The sequence below is a fragment of the Erythranthe guttata genome, chromosome 5 (assembly GCF_056151865.1).
Source record: "Erythranthe guttata isolate IM_541 chromosome 5, IM_541, whole genome shotgun sequence".
In the NCBI taxonomy this organism is placed as follows: domain Eukaryota; kingdom Viridiplantae; phylum Streptophyta; class Magnoliopsida; order Lamiales; family Phrymaceae; genus Erythranthe; species Erythranthe guttata.
In genome coordinates, this window is record NC_142537.1 from 18,084,121 (window position 1) to 18,111,295 (window position 27,175).

The 27,175-nt window shown below is 33.9% G+C and overlaps 7 protein-coding genes across 10 annotated transcripts; 4 read left to right on the forward strand and 3 right to left on the reverse strand.

Moving 5' to 3' along the window:
* Nucleotides 1-4,505: 4,505 nt before the first annotated feature.
* On the forward strand, nt 4,506-5,797 carry LOC148770829 (uncharacterized). Its single transcript, XM_088818139.1, has 2 exons — nt 4,506-4,577; nt 4,801-5,797. Exon 2 carries the CDS (start codon nt 4,952-4,954, stop codon nt 5,753-5,755), a length of 804 nt encoding a protein of 267 aa, XP_088674265.1. The 5' UTR covers nt 4,506-4,577; nt 4,801-4,951; the 3' UTR covers nt 5,756-5,797.
* A 567-nt stretch (nt 5,798-6,364) lies between these two features.
* Nucleotides 6,365-8,515, forward strand: LOC148770830 (uncharacterized). 3 transcript variants are annotated; one of them, XM_088818140.1, is made up of 3 exons: nt 6,407-6,463; nt 6,584-6,666; nt 6,994-8,372. In XM_088818140.1, exon 3 carries the CDS (start codon nt 6,994-6,996, stop codon nt 8,224-8,226), a length of 1,233 nt encoding a protein of 410 aa, XP_088674266.1. In that variant the 5' UTR covers nt 6,407-6,463; nt 6,584-6,666; the 3' UTR covers nt 8,227-8,372. The 3 variants fall into 3 exon arrangements, with proteins under 3 accessions (XP_088674267.1, XP_088674266.1, XP_088674268.1); XM_088818141.1 differs by lacking the exon at nt 6,584-6,666 and having other exon boundaries at nt 6,365-6,463; nt 6,994-8,515; XM_088818142.1 differs by lacking the exon at nt 6,584-6,666 and having other exon boundaries at nt 6,432-6,450.
* Nucleotides 8,516-8,932: 417 nt separating this feature from the next.
* Nucleotides 8,933-13,885, reverse strand: LOC105967157 (T-complex protein 1 subunit eta). The gene is made up of 14 exons (XM_012991739.2): nt 13,740-13,885; nt 12,706-12,966; nt 12,123-12,248; nt 11,822-12,025; nt 11,185-11,354; nt 10,941-11,076; nt 10,537-10,653; nt 10,270-10,389; nt 10,094-10,192; nt 9,906-9,995; nt 9,642-9,729; nt 9,441-9,529; nt 9,247-9,321; nt 8,933-9,163 (listed from the first exon to the last, which is right to left on the reverse strand). Exons 1-14 carry the CDS (start codon nt 13,752-13,754, stop codon nt 9,080-9,082), a joined length of 1,674 nt encoding a protein of 557 aa, XP_012847193.1. The 5' UTR covers nt 13,755-13,885; the 3' UTR covers nt 8,933-9,079.
* A 702-nt stretch (nt 13,886-14,587) lies between these two features.
* On the forward strand, nt 14,588-16,897 carry LOC105967185 (2Fe-2S ferredoxin-like superfamily protein). 2 transcript variants are annotated; one of them, XM_012991774.2, is made up of 6 exons: nt 14,588-14,883; nt 15,432-15,533; nt 15,800-15,853; nt 16,135-16,197; nt 16,342-16,404; nt 16,619-16,897. In XM_012991774.2, exons 1-6 carry the CDS (start codon nt 14,695-14,697, stop codon nt 16,652-16,654), a joined length of 507 nt encoding a protein of 168 aa, XP_012847228.1. In that variant the 5' UTR covers nt 14,588-14,694; the 3' UTR covers nt 16,655-16,897. The 2 variants fall into 2 exon arrangements, with proteins under 2 accessions (XP_012847228.1, XP_088674269.1); XM_088818143.1 differs by having other exon boundaries at nt 14,619-14,883; nt 16,342-16,422.
* Nucleotides 16,856-18,557, reverse strand: LOC105967184 (Pentatricopeptide repeat (PPR) superfamily protein). Its single transcript, XM_012991773.2, has 6 exons — nt 18,296-18,557; nt 18,072-18,190; nt 17,720-17,899; nt 17,535-17,591; nt 17,321-17,388; nt 16,856-17,109 (listed from the first exon to the last, which is right to left on the reverse strand). The coding sequence occupies exons 1-6, from the start codon at nt 18,425-18,427 to the stop codon at nt 17,066-17,068; spliced, it is 600 nt and encodes a 199-aa protein (XP_012847227.1). The 5' UTR covers nt 18,428-18,557; the 3' UTR covers nt 16,856-17,065.
* A 2,833-nt stretch (nt 18,558-21,390) lies between these two features.
* On the forward strand, nt 21,391-24,931 carry LOC105967209 (uncharacterized). The gene is made up of 5 exons (XM_012991804.2): nt 21,391-21,748; nt 23,710-24,026; nt 24,102-24,239; nt 24,326-24,532; nt 24,632-24,931. Exons 2-5 carry the CDS (start codon nt 23,904-23,906, stop codon nt 24,638-24,640), a joined length of 477 nt encoding a protein of 158 aa, XP_012847258.1. The 5' UTR covers nt 21,391-21,748; nt 23,710-23,903; the 3' UTR covers nt 24,641-24,931.
* An 842-nt stretch (nt 24,932-25,773) lies between these two features.
* On the reverse strand, nt 25,774-27,078 carry LOC105967208 (uncharacterized). Its single transcript, XM_088818144.1, has 3 exons — nt 26,622-27,078; nt 26,272-26,469; nt 25,774-26,026 (listed from the first exon to the last, which is right to left on the reverse strand). Exons 1-2 carry the CDS (start codon nt 26,961-26,963, stop codon nt 26,284-26,286), a joined length of 528 nt encoding a protein of 175 aa, XP_088674270.1. The 5' UTR covers nt 26,964-27,078; the 3' UTR covers nt 25,774-26,026; nt 26,272-26,283.
* Between the last annotated feature and the right edge of the window lie 97 nt (nt 27,079-27,175).

Below are 27,175 nucleotides of genomic sequence, written 5' to 3' on the forward strand. Positions count from 1 at the left end.
GACCTGACCCAGTTTAAGAACATCGGGTACCCGAACCCGATAAAACCTAGTAACTTTGAAAATTACCCGATCTGGTTCGATAAAATCCGATCGGGTCGGGTCACAACTCGAATAACCCGATCCGAATGTCACCACTACGGCGAGTGTTGGAGATTTCGAGTTGCTGATTTGTGGTTAATCGAGTCAACACCGACCAGGATCGCAACTACTTTGTAGATGTATAGATTAGTTAGTTAAAGGTACGTTTCTGTAATTCGTAATTGACGAACTGGTTAATTGAATGATGAAATATATGAATAAAGTAAAAATAGACGATGTGATATATATTTATTCGAATATATAATGATCATGATGTAGAAAGAAAAAAATAATAATAAAGAGAAGTCGTTTGGTTAAACAAAACTAGAAATGCGCTGAAGACTGACCGACGAACCGGTGATTTACGGTCTATCTTTTAGGTTCAACATTTGATGATATTTTCCGGTTTATTTGATGCTTGTGAGCAACACCGGGCGATTATAACTATTGATATACACATAATCACACACACATATACACATGTGTATGTGTGCTTAGTTAGAAGTTATTTCACCACATCAACAGTTAAAAAGTCACCTAATATATTTCACCTGGGTGTGTATCTTTTCCTATTAATTACATTATAATATGTAGGTAAATTGCCTTGTACGTACTACAGGGGATCAGGGGGTAAAACCTACGTAAGTGTGGAAATCGAACGGATCAAAGCTAGTTAGCAGTTTTGAAAAAAGTCAGAAAATAATTACAATTCAATTACGACAAGAATGGGAAAATTTGGGAATTGGAACCAAAAACACTTGTTTCAAAATAAAAACAAGGAGGCTTAAGATATAGGTCGCTGCTGACAAAACTTATTAGAACTAAATGACAAGTCTAACTAAACATTTGCTTCACGTTCATTTATAAAATTCATTCCAAAAATGCCCCCACATACAAAAAATGAAATATACACCAAGTAATACTTAAAATGTATTTATTATTTTTTCATTCAGCATTTAACATTTTTATTTTCGCATCTAGCATTTCGATTTCTATTTTTCGAGATTTGGTCAAATATAATAGCTGCATAAATAATAAATTTTTCCCTTAGTGAGTTTGTAGGAGGAAAAAACACTGTTTTTTTTGTTAATAAACCACTAGGAACTTTCCAAGAAACTTCAGGCGCAAGCAATAATTAAATTAATTAAATATAGGGTAAATTACAAACACCCCCTGAGGTATGGTCAAATTACAAAAAACCCCCTCTTGTTTGGGTAATTACATCTACCCCCTCAACTATGATTTTTTCTTACACCTCCACCCTTATGGTGCCAAATTCAACATAATCATCTAGATTCCGTGAAATGCGCTCTAGTTTGTACTCGTTTTGTGTAAAAATACAGTTTCCGATACACCACAAACTGATATATACAAGCTAAAAATCACATATTATGATCATCTTGCTTCATAATGTAGAGTTTCAATGGGATAAAACATGTACAAAAGTGATAATATTCCATATAATCTCGAAGATTCCACTAAATTTGAGGAGTTGAGGGGGTGGTTGTAATTATCCAAACAATAGGGGTGTTTTTGTAATTTGACCATACCTCAGGGGGTGTTTGTAATTTACCCTTAAATATATAAAGAAAGACGACACCATGTCACTATCCTACATCCATCGCAAACCGTGTAGCGTATTCATAAATATATTCTCTCTCTCTCTCTCTCTCTATATATATATATAGGGATAATTACATTTTTCATCCTTATACTTTACCACTTATTTGTTTTTCGTCCCTAAACAAGTTGGAGTGACATTATTCGTCCCTAAACATGCCATTTTTTAGCATTTTCCGTCCTGCCGTTAATTCTTGCTGTTACTTTGGATGGAAATCTGACGTGAACCTGAAAATCTTGATATATGCTGCTGACATGGACGATTAATCCACGTGGCTACTCACATGTATGCTGCTGGGTAATTTGAGCCACCATGCACATTCCATTTCAACTTTGCAAACGAGCCACCACCGTGCAAGAGACCCATTCCCACCTAGTTAAGAGGAAATTTGCGGAATTGAATGTGAACGATACAATTATTGTATGGATAATATTTAATTTGACTTTGCATGAAACTTCCATATGTTAGTTAACTCAAAACATACAGTGAAATAACCTTTTGCAATTTGTGTGCATACACACACTTTAGAATTAATGAATATAGAAGACATGCAACTACATCTAATAATTTTTTTCTATTCAATATTATTAGAGACGATTGAAGACTGCATCAATCAAAAACAAGTTTAAATAATATAGGATTAATATCCCCTACAGCGCCATGACAATTTTTTGTTTTTTTTTTGTTTAAATGAGTAGTTAACGTCAATTGACTTTTCGTCCAATATGGAGATAATATAATGACTAATAAGGTTAGGCAATCTAAATTAAAGTTTACAAAATTACAAATCGTGCAAATCCTCAATATGTAACAAAACAAAGAATTCTTGTTGAGTAGCTTAACATATTATAAATTTAATTCAAAAAATCCAAATATATTAATTAACATCTTCTCTTCAAAGAAAAACATCATTCAAAATATAAATTGCATTGCATCTGATTTTTGTATGATGGAAAAAATTGTCTCTTGGGGATTATTGAGGCTATTTACGAGTCCAAAGAGGTGTGATATTGAAGAAATTAGCCATTTGGAAAAGAAGGCTTATGTTCTAAAGAAGATGTAATCTGAAATTGAAGAGAGGGGTTGACTCTTACGTATCATGTGCGAATCACTTGTTATTTTCCGTCCAAACTAACCAGCCAAATTGACGGAGGGACGAAAATAGCATAAAAATAGCATGTTTAGGGATGAATAATGTCACTCCAACTTGTTTAAGGACGAAAAACAAATAAGTGGTAAAGTATAGGGACAAAAAGTGTAATTATCCCTATATATATATATATATATATATATATATATATATATATATATATATATATATAAATATATATATATATCACTATATATACTCATGAAAATGCGTTAATTTCATCCTAACCTTGATCATCAATCATGATCTCGGAACTAGCATATAAGCTTCAATATTCGATCCAGTACTTATTTATTCTTGATTTGCGTTTATTGGATATATATATATATGGGTAAGATATTCCCTCTCTTCACTCAACTCCGGAATCTAACCCAAGGTTCGATTCGGTTCGGAGTTGACGGCCAATGTTCTCTTCTGCCCGTTTTGCCCCCGGGAAAAACCCGATCCGTCAAGCTCCACCGGATCCTCCGTTACTCTCGGGAATACGGGTCGCCCGGCTGGAGAATCCGGGTCTTAACAGACGATTACCGGTTCACGGGTATTGAACTGGCACCGTCTGTTCTACTGAGTAACGTGCGGATCGTATTCATGCAAGAAAACGGGTCGGGTGTGCTTTGTGTCGAAGGCGTACCCGAAAACTGCAGCGATTTCTTACTCCGCCATAAGTAGTTGTTTCAAATTTCAACTGCTTTTATATGTTATTACATGTTGGCTATTACTTATTATTTAATTTATCAGATTTAAATTAATTATTTATAATAATTGAAATAATTTTAATTTTTTTTTTTTTTATTGAAGGTGTTTTTATTGGTTGTTATAAAATAGGTACTTCGGTTGCATGAGGAATATTTTCTGGGATGATAGACCCACAGAAGCAATTGACCGGTCAGACTCAACATTGGCTACAAAGCTGAGGTGGACCCTAACTAATTCTTTCTTTGTGGAGTTTTATTTAATTTATCAGATTATTTTTATTTATTTTTATATTGGTATTTAATATTCTCCATTTGAAGAACGGAATTATATTATATATTATATACAATTTCATTTTGCATATGTATAAGGACCAGCCCTGAGGTAAGATTAAATATAAAAAAAAAATCTGTTATATATGCATATTTATAAGTATCCTCTCAACTATGTATTATCTTACGAAAAAACCCCTCCTATTGATAAATTTTTACGTGTTTTATTCGGTAAAATTGTTCGAAATTGCGGGGTACATCAAAATTTCATACACCTAGTTTAACATTTGGTTCGATAAATAACCGATTTACCATTTTTTTTTATCAAAAATGTTTAAAATTTTGATTTTTTTATTTTTATTTAATTAATTTTAGTTTAACTAATTATATATATATATATACACGAAAATGAATTTTCGTTCTATTCGATTCGATCGGTTTACCGGCCGAATGAACACCTCTAGGTAAATTTAAAATCGTAAAGGTGGACGTGTATAGCTGAGAGGATAATTGTAATTATCCAAACAAAAGGGGTTTTTCGTAATTATATTTTACCTCAGGAATGGTTGTAATTATGCAAATAAAATGAGTTTTTCATAGTTATACCTTACCGAGGGACTTACCTCAGGATGACGGTAATTTACCCTTTTACCCTGCATATATATAGTAGATTTCTGAATATTGATTACAACAGGAATTGAGAAGGGTGTCATTATGGTGAGCATTTGGCTCCATTGGTTGATGCAAGCTTACCCAAAGAGAGGTAAAATAAATTAATTTATATGTCTATTTAATTTTGATGTAATCATTTGTAATTTTAAAATTTATTCAGAGAGATTGGATATTTTTGTCTTTGAAGTTGATTATATTGTCCGTATTTCGTCACAGATTTACACACAATCACACACACATGCGAATGATCTCACAAGTCATTAGATCTTCATTAGTATATATGATTAAATAGTTAAAAATATATATACCTACAGGAAAATTGCATCTCCGGTGAGGAAATTAGACGAGAAAAGTACGTTTCAGGCAATTAAAAAGACGGAGAGTCCAAAGTGTACCGTCGATGCGGCTGTGCCACCGAAGAAACCAAAGATCATCCTCCTCTCACCACCACAACCGCCGTGGAAAATGAAAACCGATGACACCGATCAAGATTTCAAACTAGATTCCGATAGCGATTTCGATCTAGATTTCGATCGAGATTCCGATCGAGACTCCAAGCGAGATTCCGATAGAGATTCCGATCGGGATTCTGATCGAGATTCCAATCAAGATTCCGATGAAGATGTCACGGAGGCAATGCCACCGGAGAAACCAAAGATCGTAATACCATCGCTGCCAACGCCACCACCACCACTTTCGTGGCAAATGAAAATCGATGATTCCGATCAAGATTCTGATCGAGATTCCTATGAAGATTCATATGAAGATGTCATGGAGGCAGTGCCACTGGAGAAACCAAAGATCGTCCCATCACTGTCACCGCCACCACCGCCTCCACCACCACCACCACCACCACTACTTCCGTGGCAAATGAAAAGCGTTGATTCCGATCAAGATTCCGATCAAGATTCTGATCGAGATTCAAATCAAGATTCCGATCTAGATTCCTATAAAGATGTCACGGAGGCAATGCCGCCACTCCCATCACCGCCAACGCCAACGCCACTACCACAACCGATGTCACCGCAAATGAGAAGCAATAGTTTTGAAGATTCCTCCAACAACATGTACTTCGATTCCTCAAGTGATCACGAAGAGTTCTCCGCCACCAGCTCCGGCGAGGACGAGGCGGCAAATGGTGGTGAGGAGGAGGAGGACACGTGGACAGTTGTCATGGATTATTATTCTCATGAAGCATATGTTGACAGTTGTATTTATAGTTTTCTATTCATGATTGCCTTACTTTTCTTTGTGCTTGTCCATCTATAGTTGTACTTCACTCCATTTGCTTAATGTTGATGCTTGCTTTAATAATGCATATTGTTCTTTATTTTTATAATTTATATCAAATATTACTCAACATTTTTTTAATTTAATTAAAATAAATAAATAAATACAATAAAATATAATATAATATAATTTAAAAATTACTTATATAAATAGTGGTATAATTAAATAAACTACATATTTTGGTGTTTGTTAAAATTTATTTATAAATTATATAATCTAATACTAATGTTTTGACTTTTGAAGCTACAGAAATAACCGTTTATTATATGCAGCTTAACATTTGGTTCGATAAATAATCGAATAACCAAAATTTTATTAAAAAAATTTTAATTTTTTTTTTAAATTAATTTTAATTTAAATACTAATATTACATATATAATATAAAATAAAACTGAATACCACACCGAATTAACGGTTCGTTAACCAGCATGCACAAATTTTCGTTCGGTTCGATATTAAAAAACCCAGGTTGAACCGGTCCAACCGTGACCCGAATGTCTATCCAGTTTTGTGGTCGGTCCGGTTATAAAAACATTGATAATAACTAATAATAATAATAAAAAGTTTATAAGTTGGGACCCACCCGTACCACCTTCTAGAGAGAGAAAGCACTTCCCGCGTCTAATCTGTTACGAAAAACCTTCGGCGACGACCAGCCCTTTTCCAGCGATTAGGTTTTTCGATTAGGTTTTCTTTTCTGTATTTTCTCCTTCTTTCCGCTCCTGATTGTGATTTTAATTTTATTTTCTTTTTTCCCTTTTTTGTGATTTTAATTTAATTTTCTTTTTCCCCATTTTTTGGGCAAAGGATTTGTTGAAAACCCTCGAATGGACATATATAAACCCAAATACGGTGGGAGGAGAAGTTTCCTCAGTTGAGCTGTCTCAGAGGTTTTCTTTCTGTTGCGATTTCTTTTTTCTTCCTTTCCGGGATTAGGGTTTATCAGTGGTATAAAAAATGCATAGAATTATTCTGCGTTTTTTTGTGATGATTGGATGATTGGTGGATGAAATTAAGAAAAAAAGAAGCAAATTCTGAGATTCTCTGTTTTTTTTTAGAATTTTCGGCAATTAATGACTTTGAGAAAAATATTTTGCCCAATTAGATAATAAGTTTAGTTTAAAGACTCAATTTTTATGTGCCATTTTAGCTGAAAAGACAGGATAATATGGATATTGAAATAGTTGGAGTTAATTAGTTTTGCTTAATATATGCAGATGGGCGGGAGCAATTGCAATAGTGTATACATGAATCTCCCTTATTGCTTGATTACATGTAAAAATCAGAGGAGTTCGACAAACATAGACTCTCTTTTCGATGAATTGGTGTTGGAAATTCTCGTACATCTTCGAGCCGAAGATATTTTCGATGCGGCCATGGTTGTTTGCCGCAAGTGGTACCGTATGATCCATACCCATAATTTCATATACTCACACCTTCAGAATTCAGCTCCCGGACTTTTAATCCACTATGGCTCAATTACTAATCGTCCGACTTTTGTGTCGATGGACGTGGAAGGAAGAATCGAGATATCCAAGACTGTTTACAAGTTTATCGAGTATTGCTGGAGTAGTTGTAATGGTTTGACATTGTTGTATTCTCCCATGGACTATGATGGTCTCTGCATTTCAAACACCGTAACTAAGCAACTTATCGAACTCCCTAAATATCGTGACACGGTGTATAATTATACCGGTATAGCATACGCTCCGGCTTCGATGGAGTATAAAGTGGTTATCATATCCGATAGTCACGACATGTATGGTACTGCTCCAGCTGCGCTCTTAGGTTGTGTTATAGCGACTGTCGGAGTCGACAAATCTTGGAGGTGTGTTCGTATACAACACTTGTCTCTCGAATCTAAGGAGCTTTTCAAGAATGTTCCGTTGACGACCGAAGGGTTCTTGCATTGGACGAGCGGAGAAGTTGGGACGACTCGTATGTTGACTTTGAATGTGGAGACCGAGGTTATTACGGAGATTCGTGTACCTCAACGAGGTTGTAATAACAATGGAAGTGGACAAGAATTGAGGTATTATTTGTCCAATGGGAGGTCTCTGACTATGCTCGTTTCACGCAGTAAATTTTCGTGGGATGTTTGGGAGTTGAAGAAGCCGGAAATTGGAGAATGGACGAAGATTTTCCACATCGACTTGGAAGGGCAAAAGGGGAAATTCGAGCATTTTGCGGTGCCTATAATTGATCTTGACCCAGTACCTCTAACACTACAACCCGTCGGTTGGTTGAATTACTACGAAGGGTTGGTATTTCAAGTTTGCCGTCCAGCTGAGGGTTGCTTCGTGTACAAACTTGGTAAGCAAGAAATCGAGATTCTTGATTTTGAGTTGATTTGTTGCTACATCAAATGTGTTGTTCATAAAAACAGCCTCGTGGGGTTGCGTACGTACGGTGGATTTTCATCTCTAACACCCCGACACCTCTTACCCTAGAACCGATTGCTTGGTGGAAGTACAAAGAGGGTTTGATCATGCGAGTTTTCGTTCCACCTCTTGTTTCCATCAAAGGATTGCTTCGTGTACAATGTCGGTAAGCAAGAAATCAAGTTTCTTGATTTGAATCCGTATTGTCATTGCTTTTACGCTCATATTTAAAGAAACAGCCTCGTCTGGTTAGATGGATGATGTTGTCATCTCCAGTTACGAGCTTTCGATATTTATGTATCTCGTTTTATCTTCTTAGACAAAATTATTAAATCATATCTACCCTCTTTTTTTCTTTTCTTGTTTTTTTTTTCATTGTTTACTTGCTTGTAGTATCAAGGAAGCATGTGAAAGATTTATTTGCATAGAGAGTAATCAATACCAATTCTGCATTTAGTATAGAACCAGTTGGTTGGTTAAATTACCACAAAGGGTTGCTAGTCCAAGTTTGCAGTCCAACTGAGGGTTGCTTCGTGTACGAAGTTGTTAATCAAGAAATCGAGGTTCGTCGGTTGGGTATTTGTTGCTACTCCATCAAATCTCTCGTTCATAAACACAGTGGTTTTATGGATGATTGGATGATGCCACTGGCTTTCGACTTTTATAGGAACGGTTGCTTGCGGATATTTATGCATCTCGTTTTTTCTTATCTTTTTAGACGATTTTTGATAAATTATGAGGTCGATTTGATTTTAAAACGAAGCAAAAAACAGGGTTTTGTCGAATGAGATGTGTAGATTATGTTCTACTAGCTATCTTTTTTTCATTCAGTAAAAAATAAAATTAAAATAAGAATTAAATTTAATTAAAAATAATGGACCCAAACAAAATTTAGCAATAAATGCTTCGAAATAAGTCGATTTTATCGCCTTCTCATTCCACGACCACGACCTCGACCTCTACCACCCATAGCACTTGCAGCAGCTTCTCCTTGTGCACTCTCAGACTAATTCATCATCATGGAATAATCCCAACATTGAATTAATATATAATAAGACCAAATTAAGGGGGGTTATAATTTTGTATTACCTTGGGGTTTTTCACTGTTTCGTCGACACTTAAGACGAGGCAAGCAGCTTCTGTAGCTGCATTTATGGCGTTGATCTTCGAAACCAAAGATCATTTTTTTATTTTTTATTTTTTGAAAAACACAGCAAGCATTAGAAGTGTAACATCAGATAATCTACATGGGCTATAAAACTAATAGGGTTATAGAAAAGTACCTTCACAACTGAGGGCTCCCACACAAAGTTAGCAAATGAATCGGCAATTCCGCCGGTGTTGATATCTACACCATACGCTGCACCGTCTCCTGTTTGTATAGATCTAAACTCCATCAAATCCACGTTTTACATCTGAGAAGCTAAAAGAAATAAAGAAAAAAAAAAATAGGCAATTTCACGATAAAGAAATATCGAGCTAACCAGATGGAAGTGCGTGTTTTTGTCTCAATTTGTTCAACACATCCGTTGCATCGAACCCAGCATTATCACACAGTTGTCGTGGGATAACCTACGAAAAACCAGCAATCACTACACGTAAGCCGAAGTGCTTTATTCAAATTTTTAGCATCAGTAAACACAGGCTGGAGCGTAAGTTTATATATCTATCTTGGAAGTGCTTGTATCAAAGAACTCAGAAATCGTTGCCACCAAAGAGTAAAAAAGCTATTTTCTCACAAGATTTACCTCAAGGGCTTTTGCGTAAGAGTTTATAAAGAGTTGAGACTTCCCAGCAATCGTACGTGCATGCTGCCTCAAGTACCGGCTTATCTCCATCTGCAGACACGCAAAATATCAAAACCGCAATTTTGAACATCTTTAAATGCACAAAAAGAAAAATTAAAAGAGAAAGAAAAAAAAAGGATAACTCGTACATCAATAGCACCGCCACCAGGAACTACAGTCGAGTTTTTCATAGCTCTTCTAACAATCATAATAGCATCATGTAAACTTCGCTCTGCCTCCTCAATAAACTAAAATCATCGAAGTCAACAATTAGAACCAAGTTACAAATCGTGAAGAAAAGAGCCTCATCGTAATAATCATAAACCTGATCTGCACCACCACGAAGAACAAATGTGGCAGTCCGACCAGATGGGCATCCACTGAATATGTTAAATCGCTCATTTCCAACTTGCCTCTCTTCAAATAGGTCACATGTTCCAAGTACCTTTCAATTAGGAGAAAAAAGATGAATTTCAGCTGTCAGTTAACTGAGATAGGCCGTTCACTTAAATTTATGAAGTGCGTTATTTGAGAGGCAGGAATCTCCATTTAGTTATTTTCAGTTAGCGAGACAAAAGGACAGGAGTATAACCTCGTCAACAACATTGTTCACAGTTGTCTGCACAGTTCCACCGCTAGCTGCCGCAACTCGCTGCAGATCTTCTTCACTAACACGACCAGCACAAAAAATATCACGATCTGCAAAATACTGCCCACAAACTATAAATTAATTAAGTTCACTGAGAAACTCTTCCTTTCCCATGTCATAAATTCAAGAATGTTTAATTTCCCCTAAAACTTATGATCTAAATTTATTAGGAGCCACAAACAGCCTATCTCAATCAGATTACCATTGATCCAACGATTCTTGAACAAATCGGTATACATAAGCTACATTTGCCATTTTAGCGAGAACTATAAGTACTAACGATAACTCATCTTATGATTTTCCTCAGAATAACTTCGAGAGACAAGTAACAACGTTAAAACTGGTACCTGAGTAGCCAGATCACCGATTGCGAGCCGTGACAGAACAACCTTGGCTCCACTCTTCGCACATTTATCCAACTTGTCGTAAATGATATTCCATTCTGCGTCTACAATTGACTGATACTGTAATGGATCTGACAGCCTGTGGTATTGAAAGAAAGAAAAGATAAACAAGTGTTTTTTTTCTCTGAAATTAGCACAAGACAATGATGCAGGAGGTAGGAAAAATCGAAAAAAGGTAATTATATACCTAATCTCTGCATTCTCTTTCTCTGATTTTAACTCCAATTCTATGTTTAGCAAAAGTATCTTAGGATTTACAAATTTCTTCGGTTGCTGCTCAAAACCAGCATACGAGAATGTCTTTTTGAAAGCAACACCATTCACAAGAAAAGAATCCCTCATTGTACCTCCAGGAACCTACAAAAGTAAATTAGTACAAAATTGGCATAACAACAAATCGGAGGCAGAAAGTATAGAGTGAAATAGGACGAATGCAACTGGTATATTTAATAAAAATTCCGTATTGCTGAAGTGCAGTTCATAAAAACAGTTGCAAATACAACATAATCCATTCGCATATTGAATATGCTCATATTGGACAGTGACCCAACCTAAACACATGTTAACCTTAGTTCTTGAGAAGAATAATTTTGTACATGAGTACCCGGAATCGAACCCAAAGTAGGCCTTACAAATGGCAGGCTAACATTTGTTGCTTATTGATGCATGCATGAGTTCTTGAGAAGAGTAATTTTGTAAATGAGCATCCCAAACTAGCCAATTGATTATTTGAAACCTTGTTTGCCAGCAGATAACTAAAAATTGCATGAATAGGATCATAATTCAAGTCTTTCAAGAAAATTTTAAGCACAAGTTTCACATACCTTCTTGATTCCAATCATGTTTAACCTATCCTCGTTTCCTATGGCAAGGACTGCATCCACAACCATGGTTGCAAAAAACTCCTTCTCACCACCAATGAGCTTTGAAGATAGTGTTGTAGCAGCACATTTAGCCAGTAGCTTTTTCTTTTCTTCCAAGCTTTTTCCCTCTATGCTACTAGCTAATTCTTTGATCTTCTCAATCGCCTGTTAAGTTAACCAAAAAGAAGGAAAAACAGAAATTCAAGAAGCTTATAGAGTTAACCCAATTTCAAACAGAACAAAGTTAACCTTCAAACCTTACCAAATTAGAAGCTGTTCGATAACTTCGTATAAGGTTTTGAGGGTGAACTCCATCGTCAACAAAAGGTTTTGCTTCCTTCAGGAATTCTCCTGCGAGCAAAACGACTGTAGTGGTTCCATCGCCAACCTGTCGGACATGTATAATGTAGCTACAGGTTAGTTGAGAATGCAATATAAGCCAAGATGAACCTTACGGATCACAATTTGGGCTACACCTCAACTTTAGTATTAAAAAAAATTTAAAAATACACCCTCGTAATAAATAATTGATTTATCACATGCCCATTGGTCTCTGTACATGGATACATTTTTCGATTCTACTCTATCAAGAGACATCAGAAGATAGCCACAAAAACTCAAAATCTTCCAAATATTAATTCGGTCAATCAAATTTACAAATAGTCCATTACTATCAAATGAAATAGTAGCAAATATCATACAAATAGTTACATAAGCCATCTTCAAATAGAACTCAATCAAACTAGTATTTTTCATATCCATTATTTTTGGCTAAAAGTATATTATAGAAAAAAAGTGGCAATTGACAGCACAATAATAAAAATAATAATAAATAATAATAATACCTCAGAATCTTGGGACTTTGCAATATCAACAAGAATCTTGGCAGCAGGATGAATAATGTCGAGAAGCTTCATTATGGTAGCACCATCGTTGGATATGGTTGTGTTCCCCTTTTCATTGTGGATCAACTTGTCCATGCCTCGTGGACCGAGAGTAGTCCGCACAACATCAGCCACAGCCATGCACGCATTTATGTTGCTTATTAATTGCGGTTTTCCTTGGGATGCGTCGGTCCCTTCCTTGAGTAGTATGATTTGTGGTTGCTATTGTTCGATCACCATCATCACAAATTACAATTAGCTTTAGCACAAATAGATCAATGGATTTATAGGGGAAAAAAAAATAATAACAGTAAAATCATACACATATTTAAATGAAGGAATCAAGGCACGGAAAACGGGAGTAAAATGAAGGAAGTTACATAATAATTAGTTAATTACAAAAACAACATTGCAAAATTCCAATTTATAACTAAACGGAAATTGCTGCTAATTCTAAAACATGATCGTCTAGCAATTGGACAATTGGTTGGTTACCTGGCAAAAATCCCAATAACATGAATAAATGTAAAATTTAATTCATGGGAATTGACAAGCACATTCATTTTCTAACTTTTGCAAGCTACTTCATATATTTAGGTAAATTAACACAATTGCCCTTTGATTCGTTACATGATAGTTGAAGGCGGCAGCGAATGCTTATAAACGACTACGATCTCTTTTTCGTTATTGAATTCATTTTTTTTTTACCATCTATTTGCAGAGTTCTACAAAATTATCGATCCGACGATGAAATGAACCAATTAGAGCTAACGGAGAACAAACAAAAACACATGCAAAGAACCGAATCACAGTAGAAAATAAAACAGTAACACAAACACAAGTAGCGTCGATTAACCGGAAAATGCAGCGTCGCACAATGTGCAGAGAGAGAGAGAGAGAGAGAGAGAGAGAGACAGAGAGACAGAGAGATTCAGTCGCTCGAATCGAGTTTAAATGCAGTACAACATATAAAGAGAAAGGTAGATCAAGCTCACCATCATGGCTGACATTGTTGGATTTGAGTTTATGAGTGAAGAGTGTCCTTTCTAGAGAGAGAAGAGGAGAGAGAAGGAATATTAGGAGAATGTTCTAGGGTTTTTATAAGTCTCGTCTTGGGGGGTTTCCGGTGTTTCTCTTTTTGAAACTTTAGGGCGTGTTTGGTTTGATTAGTAATTAAATCAAATGAAAATCAGGTTTAAGCTCAATTTAAAACAACGTACATTCGATCTTAATTCGAATGATTTTATTCTATTTTAAATTTTATCTTCTGCATAATATTTCATACATGTACAAATTTATATAGTTATCTATTCAGAAAAATCGGAATATTTTATAAATATGGTAAATTACGGCCACCCTATGAGGTAAAGATCAAATTACGAAAAAACTCCATCATATATTCCTATTTAGATAATTACAATTAACGATGAATATTCTTACACAAATCCACTTTTATGGTATCAAATTCAATATAACTTTCTAGATTTTGTGGAATATTCCCTAATTTGTATTTGTTTTATGCAAAAATGTCGTTTCTGACGCATCACAATCTGATATTTACAAGTCGAGACGCATTTTACGATCATCTTGTTTTAAAATGTGAAGCTCGAATGTTGAAAAATGGGTACAAGTTGGAGAAGATTCCACATAATCTAGAAAATTCCATAAATTTGACACTGTAGTGGTAGACGTGTAAGAAGATTCATAGTTGAGAGGTACCCAAACATGTGGGATATTTTCGTAATTTGACCTTACTCAGGGGTGCGACCGTAATTTACCATTTTAGTTATATGCTTGAAAATAATATATAATAGAGGTTGATTTTATTGCTAAAAAATATATTACTAAAAATATGAGTTTTATTGCTAAATTAATTTGGTATAAATACAAAAACAATTGAAACCAGTCCTCAAAGAAAAGGATAGTGTTTGTTGTCTACGTGTCCGCATTATGGTGGCCATGAGTTTCTCCTCTGTATCACTCCGCCCATCGGAGCTGCCGGCCACCGCCTCCAACCGCTGCAGATCCACCGCGTATCTTACCAGAAGAAGACCAATCTCAATTTCTTTCGCCGCTGTTTCGCCGGAAACCTCCAGTGCACCCCCGGCGAAACCTGAAATCGAGCTAGAATTCCTCGGGGTACTTACATTAATCATCACTAATTTTCTCTGAGTTTCGATCTATTATCACTAATTAGTGCCCTAATTTTTAGTTAACTGCTAATTTATTGTTCGTTCACTCATCTGCTACTCTCACTGGTTGCAATATTTAATTGAGTAATTTAGTTTTAAATCTGCGATGAGAACTTTAAAGGGGAAATTACAGTTTTCATCCATCAAGTCTGCATCGATTTCACATTTGGTCCCCATGTTCACAAAAAACACATTTGGTCCCTCATGTTCCAATAATTTAACACTTTTGGTCATTACCGTCAATTTACCGTTACTCTGTTAGTTAAGGAAGTCATGAAACACGCTTAATTCCGTTAGTTTTAATGGAAAATTGACGGAAATGACTAAAAGTGTTGAATTTTTGAAATATAAGGCATCAAATGTGAATTCGGTGCAAACTTTAGGGACGAAAACTGTATTTTTCCCGAATTTTAAAATTAATTGCATTTCGCTATTTTATATATATATATATATATATATATATATATGTTATTATTATTGTTTTTTCGATTTCAGCCTAAACCAGGAGATACAGTAGACAGAGCCATAGCTATAAGTGGAGATAAGCTGCTAAGGACAATAATGTCTGATAATAAGCTTGAGCTCTATGCCGCTTATGTAAGTATACACACACACACACACACACACACACACACACACACACACACACACACACACACACACACACACACACACACACACACACACACACACACACACACACACACATATATGTGTGTGTGAATTTATAATCTACATATTTGTGAGCAGAGGTTGAGAATCAAGATTTCAAACAGAAGAAAGTATGTTGATATAGTAATATTAGTGATGCTATTTATATTATTAGCAAGTTTGTGATTATTGATTTTTTTTTTTTCCGATAGGGGAAGCTAATGAATTGTGGAGGTGGCGGAAGCTGCGGAACTTGTATCGTAGAGGTAAATAATTATTAGCTTCTTATGTAGTTCTATCCAATTATTATTGCTTGAAGCATTAAATCTTTTAAATTTGAGTTAACGACACGTTTTCAAACATATATGAAAAAGACTTCAGGAAAAGATGCTCGGATTAGATAAACGTGATGAAATCTTCTTTATGTGTATAGCCTTCTTTAATATGGAAAAACTCGAGAAAAATACGAGATATTAAGCCATCTTCAGTATTGACTTATTAGCTGAAATGCCTTTTGTCTGTTGACTTATTTTTGACTACCGTACAGATAGTCGATGGACAGGATCTCCTAAACGAAAGAACTAATACAGAGCTGCGATATCTTAAAAAGGCATGTTTACGCACTATGTGGTCTCATTAGTAGTTTTCTTTTTCTCCAAAAGATTCTTTCGATTTTCAAGAATCGTAATTTTTATTTTTTTTCCCGTGTCGTTAAAAGCTGGTTGCTTCCAATGTTTTTAATCGATGTTTACAGAAACCAGAGTCGTGGAGGCTGGCTTGTCAAACTATAGTAGGAAACAAAGACAACTCTGGAAAGGTATTTTCGTGATTGCAGGTTGTGTCCACATGTATTACATACAACTCAATATTGGCTACAGATTTTAGAAATTTATAAGAAAAAAAATTTCGAAGTTGTTGAAAATCTTGTTTGCTAAAAGCCCATACGAATCCACTTTATTATTACGAATTTTCATTCATTCACTGCGATTATTACAGTTTTTGTCATGTTTTTGGCTGTTATTATGTTGCAGGTGGTTGTCCAAAGGCTGCCCCAATGGAAAAAATGAAAATCTTAGAAGAAATTTCCGAAATTATTTGAATATAATTTTTGTATATGTTTCGAAGATCGAAAATCAAAAGGGTCTATAAGCTTGTTCTTCCTTTTGCTCTTATGTGGTAATGTAGCAGTTTTATGTGTGTTCATTCTTTACCCTCTAATTGTGCGCAGTTTCATATTTCGGCAGCCGAAAAAATTGTATTACACTGGATTTCGTTATCTAAAGACAAATACGGGTAGATTATGAGTAAAACGAGTCATGAATTTCTTGCCACTTTAGTACAATCGTCTACAACGCTAAACCCTACACGGAAAATTGAAGTTCTAAGACCCGTAACTTAGAAACAGAAGTAGAAAAAACACATAAAAACTTGTTAGAATACCACGAGCGAAAAAGATCAGTAGCCATGTAGAACTCGCTTCAAGAAATATCTTCGGAAAATATAATGTCGTATATAAATTGCACTGCACGGGAAATGATAACAACGGAATGTTAAGTCTAGGCCAAAACATTTTGAGAAGAAAAATATCACAATTAAAAAAAATTACGTATTAAAATTTCATAAAGACGAGGTTTATCAAGAATTGATGATATAACTCATGCATTGGCTGAAATTGTATGAATATAAACCACAAAGTACATTCTCGTAATGGGAATTCAGCTTTCGTTTTTTACCTTCCTCTCGAGGAATATTAGGTTGATCGACCAGGAGTTGTTGGAGCGCAGATAAATCACCACTTGCGCTGAAACGAAATAAAGCCACACAACGGATTAATACAAAAATTCACCAAAGGAGTGTAAAAACCGACTATCATCAAAAGAAAAGAAAAAACTCAACAGTCATTCATCTCCAAAGAAGGGCTTAGAAACGAGCCGTATGTAAACATACCTAGGTTTCAACGCAATCCCCGGAAGTGCCGAAACTATAGATAATTTAAGACCATACCTGCAAGCAAATAATAACTTAAAATCGAAATTTTCACATCCATAATAGACAGATAAAGATTATCCATCAACGCATAACTTTTTTTTATTCAAACCGCAAAAATCAGCAGAAAAACGGGGGATCATTACTCTGATTGATGCATTTCTTGAAGAAGTCTAAGTCCGTCTAAACAATCCGCAAGGGTTGGTTTTACGCCGACCCTTTGCCTCAGTTGCTTTGCAGTTGGCTGCGCGGAACCCACTTTTACGAGCTGTTTGCTATCACGAACTATTTTCTCGAGCGATCTGACAACACTGTGAAGCTCTTCCCTGTAAATCGATCGATCACGAACTATTCTACTCAGTGAATTTCAAGTGAATGCATACATTTGAACAGAATTAAAGAAACTAATCCCATAAAAGCCCTAATATTTAATCTATTTCCAATCAACAGATTTTCCCCCAAAAAAAAAAAAAATTGAAAAATGAAAAGTAACACTACATTGTCTTGTTCATGGAGATGAAGATGTTTTGGAGGGAATCCATTTGCTTTGCTAATACAGCATCTTGTATGCCATCAACACATTTCAAACCCCCAAAATTATTACTATTTTGGATGACCTATTATTCAAATTAAAAAAAAAAACCAGAAAATAAGAAAAATAATCTTCAAAAGAAGGGTGGGTAGATATTAATAATTATATGGAAATAAAAAAAGGGGAAAACCTGCAATCTCTGAATGATGGAAGAAGCATTGGAGAATTGGGAAATTAGTCGCGAATGAAGCTCTTCCCATTGGGACATCTCATCCTTCACTTTCCTGAATCGTTGTTGGTATTTTCTCACTATCGATTCCATCACTTGAACCCTAATTCAGTGCGCCGGCGTTAATCGCCGCCGTGCCGCCTAATTGCACCGCCGGTGGTCCGGTTGAGAAGAAGGACGCGATTCTTAATTTTTTGCTTTTAAAATCCATATCGTGTTTTTGTGCGGTAAATAGAAAAGTAAAGTTTGATTTTTTTTTTAATTGTCTTTTTTATTTGAGTATTTTGAATAATCTTTTTATATATTAATTAATTAATAATGTTTTTATATTTATAATTACATATTTAGCCCACTCGAATAATTTGAATCACCACAAGAATAAATGGTAAATTAATTTATAAAATAAATAACTAAATACAAAAAAATTAATAAAATAAAAAAATTGGTAAATTACAACCACACCTGAGGTATGGTTAAATTACATCTACACCTGAACTATGATTTTTTCTTACACATCCGTCCTTATGGTATTAAATTCAACATAATCATCTAGATTTCATGGAATGTGCCCTAGTTTATACTCGTTGTAAAAATACAGTTTCTGATGCACCACAACCTAATATATACAAGCTAAAAAACACATATTATGATAATCTTGCTTCATAATGTGGAGTTCAAATGGGATAAAACGTGTACAAAAGTAATAATATTCCATATAATCTCGAAGATTCCACTAAATTTGAAACCGTAAGGGTGAACGTGTAAGAAAATTTATGGTTGAGAGTAGTTATAATTACCCAAACAAGATGGTGGTTTTTGTAATTTCGCCATACCTTAATAAGTGTTTGTAATTTACCCAAATTAAAAAATTGAAAGAGTGTAAATAGAAGAGACATTTAGACCCTCATTCAACCAAAAGTGTGTCGTCAACTCAGACGAATAGATGTTTGACTATTTTAGGAACCATAATTAGTACAATTTTGGCTACTTATTTTTTTTTATATTCAGGGTAAATTACAAATACCCCTGAGGTATGACCAAATTACAAAAACACCCCTCTTGTTTGGATAATTACAACCACCCCCTCAACTCATCAAATTTAGTGGAATCTTCGAAATTATATGGAATATTATCACTTTTGTACCCGTTTTATCCCATTCAAACTCTACATTATGAAGCAAGATGACCATAATATGTGATTTTTAGCTTGTATATATCAGTTTGTGGTGCATCGAAAACTGTATTTTTTACACAAAAAGTACAAACTAGAGCACATTTCACGGAATCTAGATGACTATGTTGAATTTGGCACCATAAAGGTAAGAAAAAATCATAGTTGAGGGGGGTAGATGTAATTATCCAAACAAGAGGGGGGTTTTTTGTAATTTAACCATACCTCAGGAGGGTATTTGTAATTTACCCTTATATTCACGTTCTTTGAAGTTGATAGCAAATCTTCATCTTTTTTTTTTATTATTATTATTTCTGTTGATGAATTCACTTCTGGCCCCTTTATAGGGTACATCTCTGAATTTCCAGGTTTATCACCCCTATACTTACTATATTCGTGCATGCAATTTATGTCACATTCATATCACATATTTTCTAATTTTCAATTGACCATTTTCTCCTTCATTTTTTTAAATATCAAATAAACTCCTACTACGTTAAAATATTTTAAATACAATTTTGTTCCCCATATATTTAATTTGTAGCTTATGCATGTTGTTTATTTTGTATGTGTATAAAAAGCAAATGTAAATTTATATAAAATTTTGTTTAATACTAATTAAAAAAAAACAAAAAATTAATTAATTACCTGTGTGCCACACAGGTCTAATAAGGGACAACTAGAACAAAGATAACAGATTTATACACGGTGTTAACCCTAGCTCGAAAAATTAAGAGATTATTATCAACTTCTTCCCCATCCTCTGCAAAGAACAACAATTAAAAAAAATCGCTCTTAGATTCATTCAAGACTAATTAAGTAGAGAACGAAGAGTAAAATATTGATAACTAAAAGCAAAAATGAAAAAAAAAAAAAAAAAGTGATTATTACCTACGATTAAAGTGATTGGAAAATTTTTATTAATTTAGTGAATTATTAAATTATCGAGTTACTAATTTAATCCGAGAGAAACTATTATATTAATTTATCAAGGTTCTACTGTATATATACAAGCTCGGAAGGACGGAGAATTTTAACAAACTCTTCATAGTAAAGTGTGAATGAAACCCTAGCTCGAAAAATTTGGGGATTCGGATCAAGACCTTACGGCACGCGCGAAGGAATAGGCTTTGCCTTAAACATCAAATCCATCGTTGATTAATCTCCAGATGCCCGCAGCAGCTTCGTCAAATTGAATTTCAGATCCTAATAATAAATTGCATGGAAGAAGCAATTTATTATTAATCAATTGATCATTTATCAACAGCAGGATTTAATTTATTTATTTTTTAAAAAGGAAAAAAAGTTGGAAAAGAATACATGTGTTTTATTATTATTATTATTATTATTATTATTATTATTATTATTATTATTATTATTATTATTTTGTGTACCTTTAACGTTTCTTAATTTGTTCGCCTTTTAAATCTATATCGTGTTTTCGTGTAGTTTGATTTTTTTATTTCAGTATTTTCAGTAATCTTTTTATATTAATCAATAATGTTTTTATTATTTATAATTATAATGCAAGAGTTTTTTTCACCCATTCGTAAGAAAAAATCGATTTTGGCCTGATTCTGATTTTAAGTTAAATTAACTTAATACATATATTTTTGCAGAAACAAGAATGAATGGTAAATTAATTTATACAATAAATAATTAAACCAACAAAAAAAAAACAATTAAAAATTGAAAGAGAGTAATTAGAATAGACATTTATACCCTCATTCGATCAAAAGTGTGTCTGTCAACTCAAACAAATATATGTTTGACTATTTTAGGAACCAAAATTAGTAAGTTTGAGTTTTGAACTAGTTATTTCCCAAAGAGTCATTATGAGGCTAAATCAGTAATTTCTCCCTCTCTCTCTCCTCTCATGCTTGTAGTGTGTGTGTCTGCATTTTCTTAAAAAAATTCCAGTGATACTTTCCTCCTCACCTCACAGAAAACACTGCATCCTATTTTTTCTCCTCTGCAAATATCTTCCTTTTAAACCTAAGTTGGTCGTCACTTTGTCTCTCCTCTATTTAGCATGTGACCTCCCTAGGGTTTTCGATTTTCTTCATTCTCTTTTTTTTTTTTCTTTACACCTTCATTTGTGGGTGTTTTTATTTTACCCAAAAACAAAAAGAAAAAAATTAAAAAACGCGTCAATAAATTCAATTTTCGACAACGAATTCAAAGCTCTCGTTCGCAGAAATCTTCATCAGATTGCCCCCTTTTCGTCAGACCCTCGTTATCTGGTCCGTAATTCTTTCCAACTTTTCATCTGTGATTTTTTTTTCATAATTATATTCAGGTAGTTTAATTCGTTGTCGTCGATAATTAGTTGATTACTTTTCAGTTTTTGTTTTTAATTTCTCTGTTGCATTTGAGTTTGAATTTTCAATGTTTACACCGAGGGTTTGTTGAATTTTTTTTTTTATTTGTTGATTTCATTTTCGCCGATAACAATTCGGAAGATGGTCAACGATCTAATGTTATTGAGGGATTGTATTTTTGGGGGGTTTGAAAACTAATTTAGGTTACGAAGTTTGAATTTAATCCGTCTTTTCTTTGTCCATCATGTGAAAATGGTGTTTATCTGTTGTAATGATGGGGTTAGGTATTCGAATTGTATTTGGGGCTAGGGTTAAGTATTTAAGATTGTTGAGTCGAGTTAAATAAATACAGTTTACTGTGCATTTACGACGCCGTAGTACGTTTGCACATTGTTTAGTTTTTTCGTTTATTTTCACGTTGTTCCGTTGATTGTGTGTGTGTGTGTGTGTGTCTGTGTGTGCGTGTGTGTGCGTGTGTGTGTGTGTGTGTCTGTGTGTGTGTGCGCGTGTGTGGTTTTCATTTCTTTGAAGTTCATAACAGATGTTCATTTTTTTGTTTCATTATTGTTTTTCTTTTATTTTGTGAATTTTTTTATGTTTTCTGTTGATGAAGCCGGCCCTAGTTCTGGATTTCTCCGGTTTGATTCCAAATTCAAACCAAAAACTTTTGCAGCCTTAGTTTTTTTATTTTTGGCCTCTACATTTATGAATTTTCAGATTTAGCATCCCCATCTTTGCTATATTAGTCTAATGTCACTTTCAAATCACATTTTTTTTCAATTTTCAATTGACCACCCACATTAATTTCTTTTTTTAATTTTATCTCAAACAAAGAAAGAAAGAAAAAGAGTTAGGTTATTATTACTATAAATGGATTTTATTTTTCAGCCTATTTTCCTCATTTCTTGAAAACCCAAGAACAACTCCTCCCATCTTGCTTTAAAATATTGGCACATTCTAATCACATTTTTTTTTCAATTTTCAATTCATGACCATTTTCTCCTTCAATTTTTTTAATCTCAAATAAACTCCTACCACGCGGTTAAAATATTATAATTAATACAATTTTAATTTGTTCCCCATATATATTTAATTTGTTAGTTATGCATGTTGTTTATTTTGTAAAGGAGGAGGCAAACATCATGTCTGATGTGCAATCAAAAAGCTACGTCAATCTGCTGAAGAAATACAATCATGTCAAATTAACAATCTATGAACAATGTGGTGAAGATAATATAAAAAGCAGTAATAAATTAAATTATCAAATTTCATTCACCATTATTACTTTTAAAAATTCCATTTTATTTATAAAAAAAAATTAAAAAAAATCCATACATATTCTAAAGTTGTTCTTACATGTGTTTGGCTTATTTTGGCTTTGTTGAACTGTTTATGTTGTTCTTACATGTGTTCACGTTGTATTTTGTTGAACTTTGTTTTGGATTACTTGAATTTTGCTAGACAATTTCGAAAAAAGATTTAGAGAAGTTCGTATTATATCCGTATTTAGAACAATACATTAAGAATTGATATGCAGTTTCTGGGATTTACGAAATTCTGGCGAGTACGAGGCATTCTAGAATTGGAATGGATTTTTGAATTCCAATTTGTTTTTGAACGATAAGTGAAACGCATCTTTAACTTCCGGAAAAAAAAAAAAATATTTCCTAAGAAGCCATTTCCTATCCGCCTCGTCCGACTTTCACCCTACACATGTGTAATTACTAGTAGGGTTATTTGTGGGTTGGGTTTGGTTGATTATCGGCCAACAAACCAACCCCCGATCCACAAACTGACTTTGTAAATATTGAGAACATGTTTGAAATTAATTTTCCAGTTCTATTTTTTTCGAATAATATTTAATTATCAGTGGGCTTTCACAGACTGTTTTGCTCATGCTACCGCATCGTTGGTATCTTTTGAGATACAACGGGTCAATCGATCTTATAGAAACTATGAAGCTTCAATTTAGCATATAGTAGATCAAACTTTCAAATCAAAGGTAGATGGAGTCGTATCCTTGTACAAATATTTTGGACCAGGTGATGATGATTATGAATATTGCGACGAAAGCGATATGACCTTTTATGATTGTGACGCGATTGCACCATTGTCTTATGTGCAACGCTATGGGGTGTGTCTTGCATCGGATCATCCGTATCTTTTAGGCGCTTTTGATAGAAATGCTCAGTCCCCCATTGTAAGTATTTTAGATATATTTATTGAATATTCTTGCAAAAATAATTTAATTAATATCGATTATTTTTTTTGAAAGGTTTCCGAGAAGATTAAGGTACGGAAAATCGTACTTCTCGGAGGAAGTCACATTGAGGCCAAGAAAGCCATTGACCGGGGACATCCCTTCATTGGTGGGATTACTGTGTTTCCTGACTTGGGAACTTTTGAGGGAAAGGTAAATTTTTTTTTTATTTTTTTTCTAGCTATAACAAAATAACTTATTAATAGCTTCTTTTTTATCCTTAACAACGAATGTTACAGGGTATCTATCGGAACAAGTTGAAAAATAAAAATAAAAATTGGGCGCGGCATGCAGTTTTGGTTGTAGGATATGGTGTGACTTTTAGCGGGGAGGAATATTATATAGTTCAAAATTCCTGGGGAGACGACTGGGGGGACAATGGATTAGGGAAAATTAGTTGTGAACTAATTGACCCACAAGTATTCGTTGATGAGGCTTACGTTGAGGTGTGTATTTGTGTTTAAATTTATTTCATAATTAGATTTATCTATTTTAATTGAATTATTTAATTCATAATAATCTTCTTTTCTTTTTCTTTTTTCCAGATGTCTTGAGCTACCAAAATGGATTCTTTGAATGACCAAGTATTAATGGAAGCAAGTGCATCAAATTGACAAGTTCTTTTGAGTATTTATTATTTATTTTGCTATATTGACTTGAGTTGTGTTTGTAGTAAGTCTGTTCGAAATATTTTTCTAGATTTCTGTGAGTTTAAAATTTGATGGATTCTCTTTATCAATCATGCAAGATTTGATTTGCCTATCTTGCTGCCTACATGGTCCCAGTCATGTTGGAATACATACATATATAGATATTTTTATGTGTTAATTTTTTTTTTGTTACAAGTAATTGGACAAGCACAAGATTGGCCGAAATAAACGAAATACGAATCTCAAAACATAAAGTAGACAAGCACAAGATTGGCCGAAATAAACGAAATAAGAATCTCAAAACATAAATTGGACAAGCACAAGATTGGTCGACATAAACGAAATACGAATCTCAAAACATAAATTGGACGAGCACAAGATTGGTCGACATAAACGAAATACGAATCTCAAAACATAAAGTAGACAAGCACAAGATTAGTCGAAATAAACGAAATAAGAATCGCAAAACATAATGTGTACAAGCACAAGATTGGTCGAAATAAACGAAATAGGAATCTCAAAACATAAATTGGACAAGCACAAGATTGGTCGACATAAACGAAATACGAATCTCAAAACATAAATTGGACGAGCACAAGATTGGTCGAAATAAACGAAATACGAATCGCAAAACATAAAGTCGACAAGCACAAGATTAGTCGAAATAAAAGAAATAAGAATCGCAAAACGTAAAGTGGACAAGCACAAGATTGGTCGAAATAAACGAAACAAGAATCTCAAAACATAAATTGGACAAGCACAAGATTGGTCGAAATAAACGAAATAGGAATCTCAAAACATAAATTGGACAAGCACAAGATTGGACACAATAAAAAACAAGAATCTCAAAATATAAATTGGACAAGCACAAGATTAGACGCAATAAACGAAATAAGAATCTCAAAACATAAATTGGCAAGCACAAGATTGGACGCAATAAACGAAACAAGAATCTCAAAACATAAATTGGACAAGCACAAGATTGGTCGACATAAACGAAATAGGAATCTCAAAACATAAATTGGACGAGCACAAGATTGGTCGAGATAAACGAAATAAGAATCGCAAAAACATAAAGTGTACAAGCACAAAATAAATAAGAGTAGCATTGTTCCAGCCTTACACTAGGCATTCACCTCCACACACACCATCATTTTTTGTTTTTGTTTTTTTTTCAAAAATACAAAAGGATTCTAGATGAACACAAACAAAACTAGTTAATATTCCAAAAGCATATATACATATATATATATAAATAGTTTCTCTGAACCTGGAGGAGGCTGTAATCACCTGCAAATGAAAAAATCCCTAAAGGTGTTAAATGCTAGTAAATGCATGCATATATATATATATATATATATATATATATATATATATATATATATATATATATATATATATATATATATATATATATATATATATATATATATATATATATATATATGTGTGTGTGTGTGTGTGTAAAAAGCAAATGTAAATATGTATAAAATTTAGTTAAATAATAATACAAAAAAAAAAAAAAAATTAATTACCTGACTGCAGGTCTAACAAGGAACAACTAGAACAAAGATAACAGATTTATAGACGTAGTTAACCCTAGCTCGAAAAATTAAGAGATTATTATCATCATCTTCACCATCATCCTCCTGAGGCTTAGCTGTAAAAGTGATTATAGCAGTTATTGTTTGTCCAGTTACTCTCTTCAGCTCCACAAATCTGTATTTCTTCACCTACATAATTATAACAATAATAAATTAAATTAAATTAATTATTCATATAGTGAACATAATAATAATAATAAACACCAAACTTTAATTGTTTTCTAGAGAGAGAGAGAGAGATCTAGAGAGAGAGAGAGAAGAAACACAATGAATAGACATACATGTGTGTCGTTGTAGACATCAATGGCTAATTGAGCAGCTTCTTTCATTTTTGGGATGATAAAAGCATTATCTGCGGTGGGAACTCCGTCGTACCAGACGCTTGGAGCACCAAACCCTCGCCGGTTCCAATTTCTATTCTTCTTCTCCGTCGTTTCTGGAATCAGCTTCTTCTCCGTCGTTTCTGGAATCAGCTTCTTCTCCGTTGTTTCCGTTGATTCTGGAATCATCATCATCATCTTCTCCGTTGATTCTGGAATCAGCTTCGATTTACGCTTCGGCGACGTATTGCCGAGAAACTTCCAGGCATTCCTTTGCGATTGCAATTTCGACACCTTTTTCATTCCGTCGCCAGATTCACAATAATCCCCTTTCTCTAAACCCTAGTCGTTTTGCCCTTTTCGTTCTCTTTTTTTCTTTTTTAATTTTTTTTTTTTTTTTTTTTTTGTTTAATGGGCTGGATTTTGAGAATGGGCTGGATTTTAAACATACTCAATTTCTGTTATAATACCATTATATATTAAAATACATAAATGTCATTTTGCTGCATACTGCA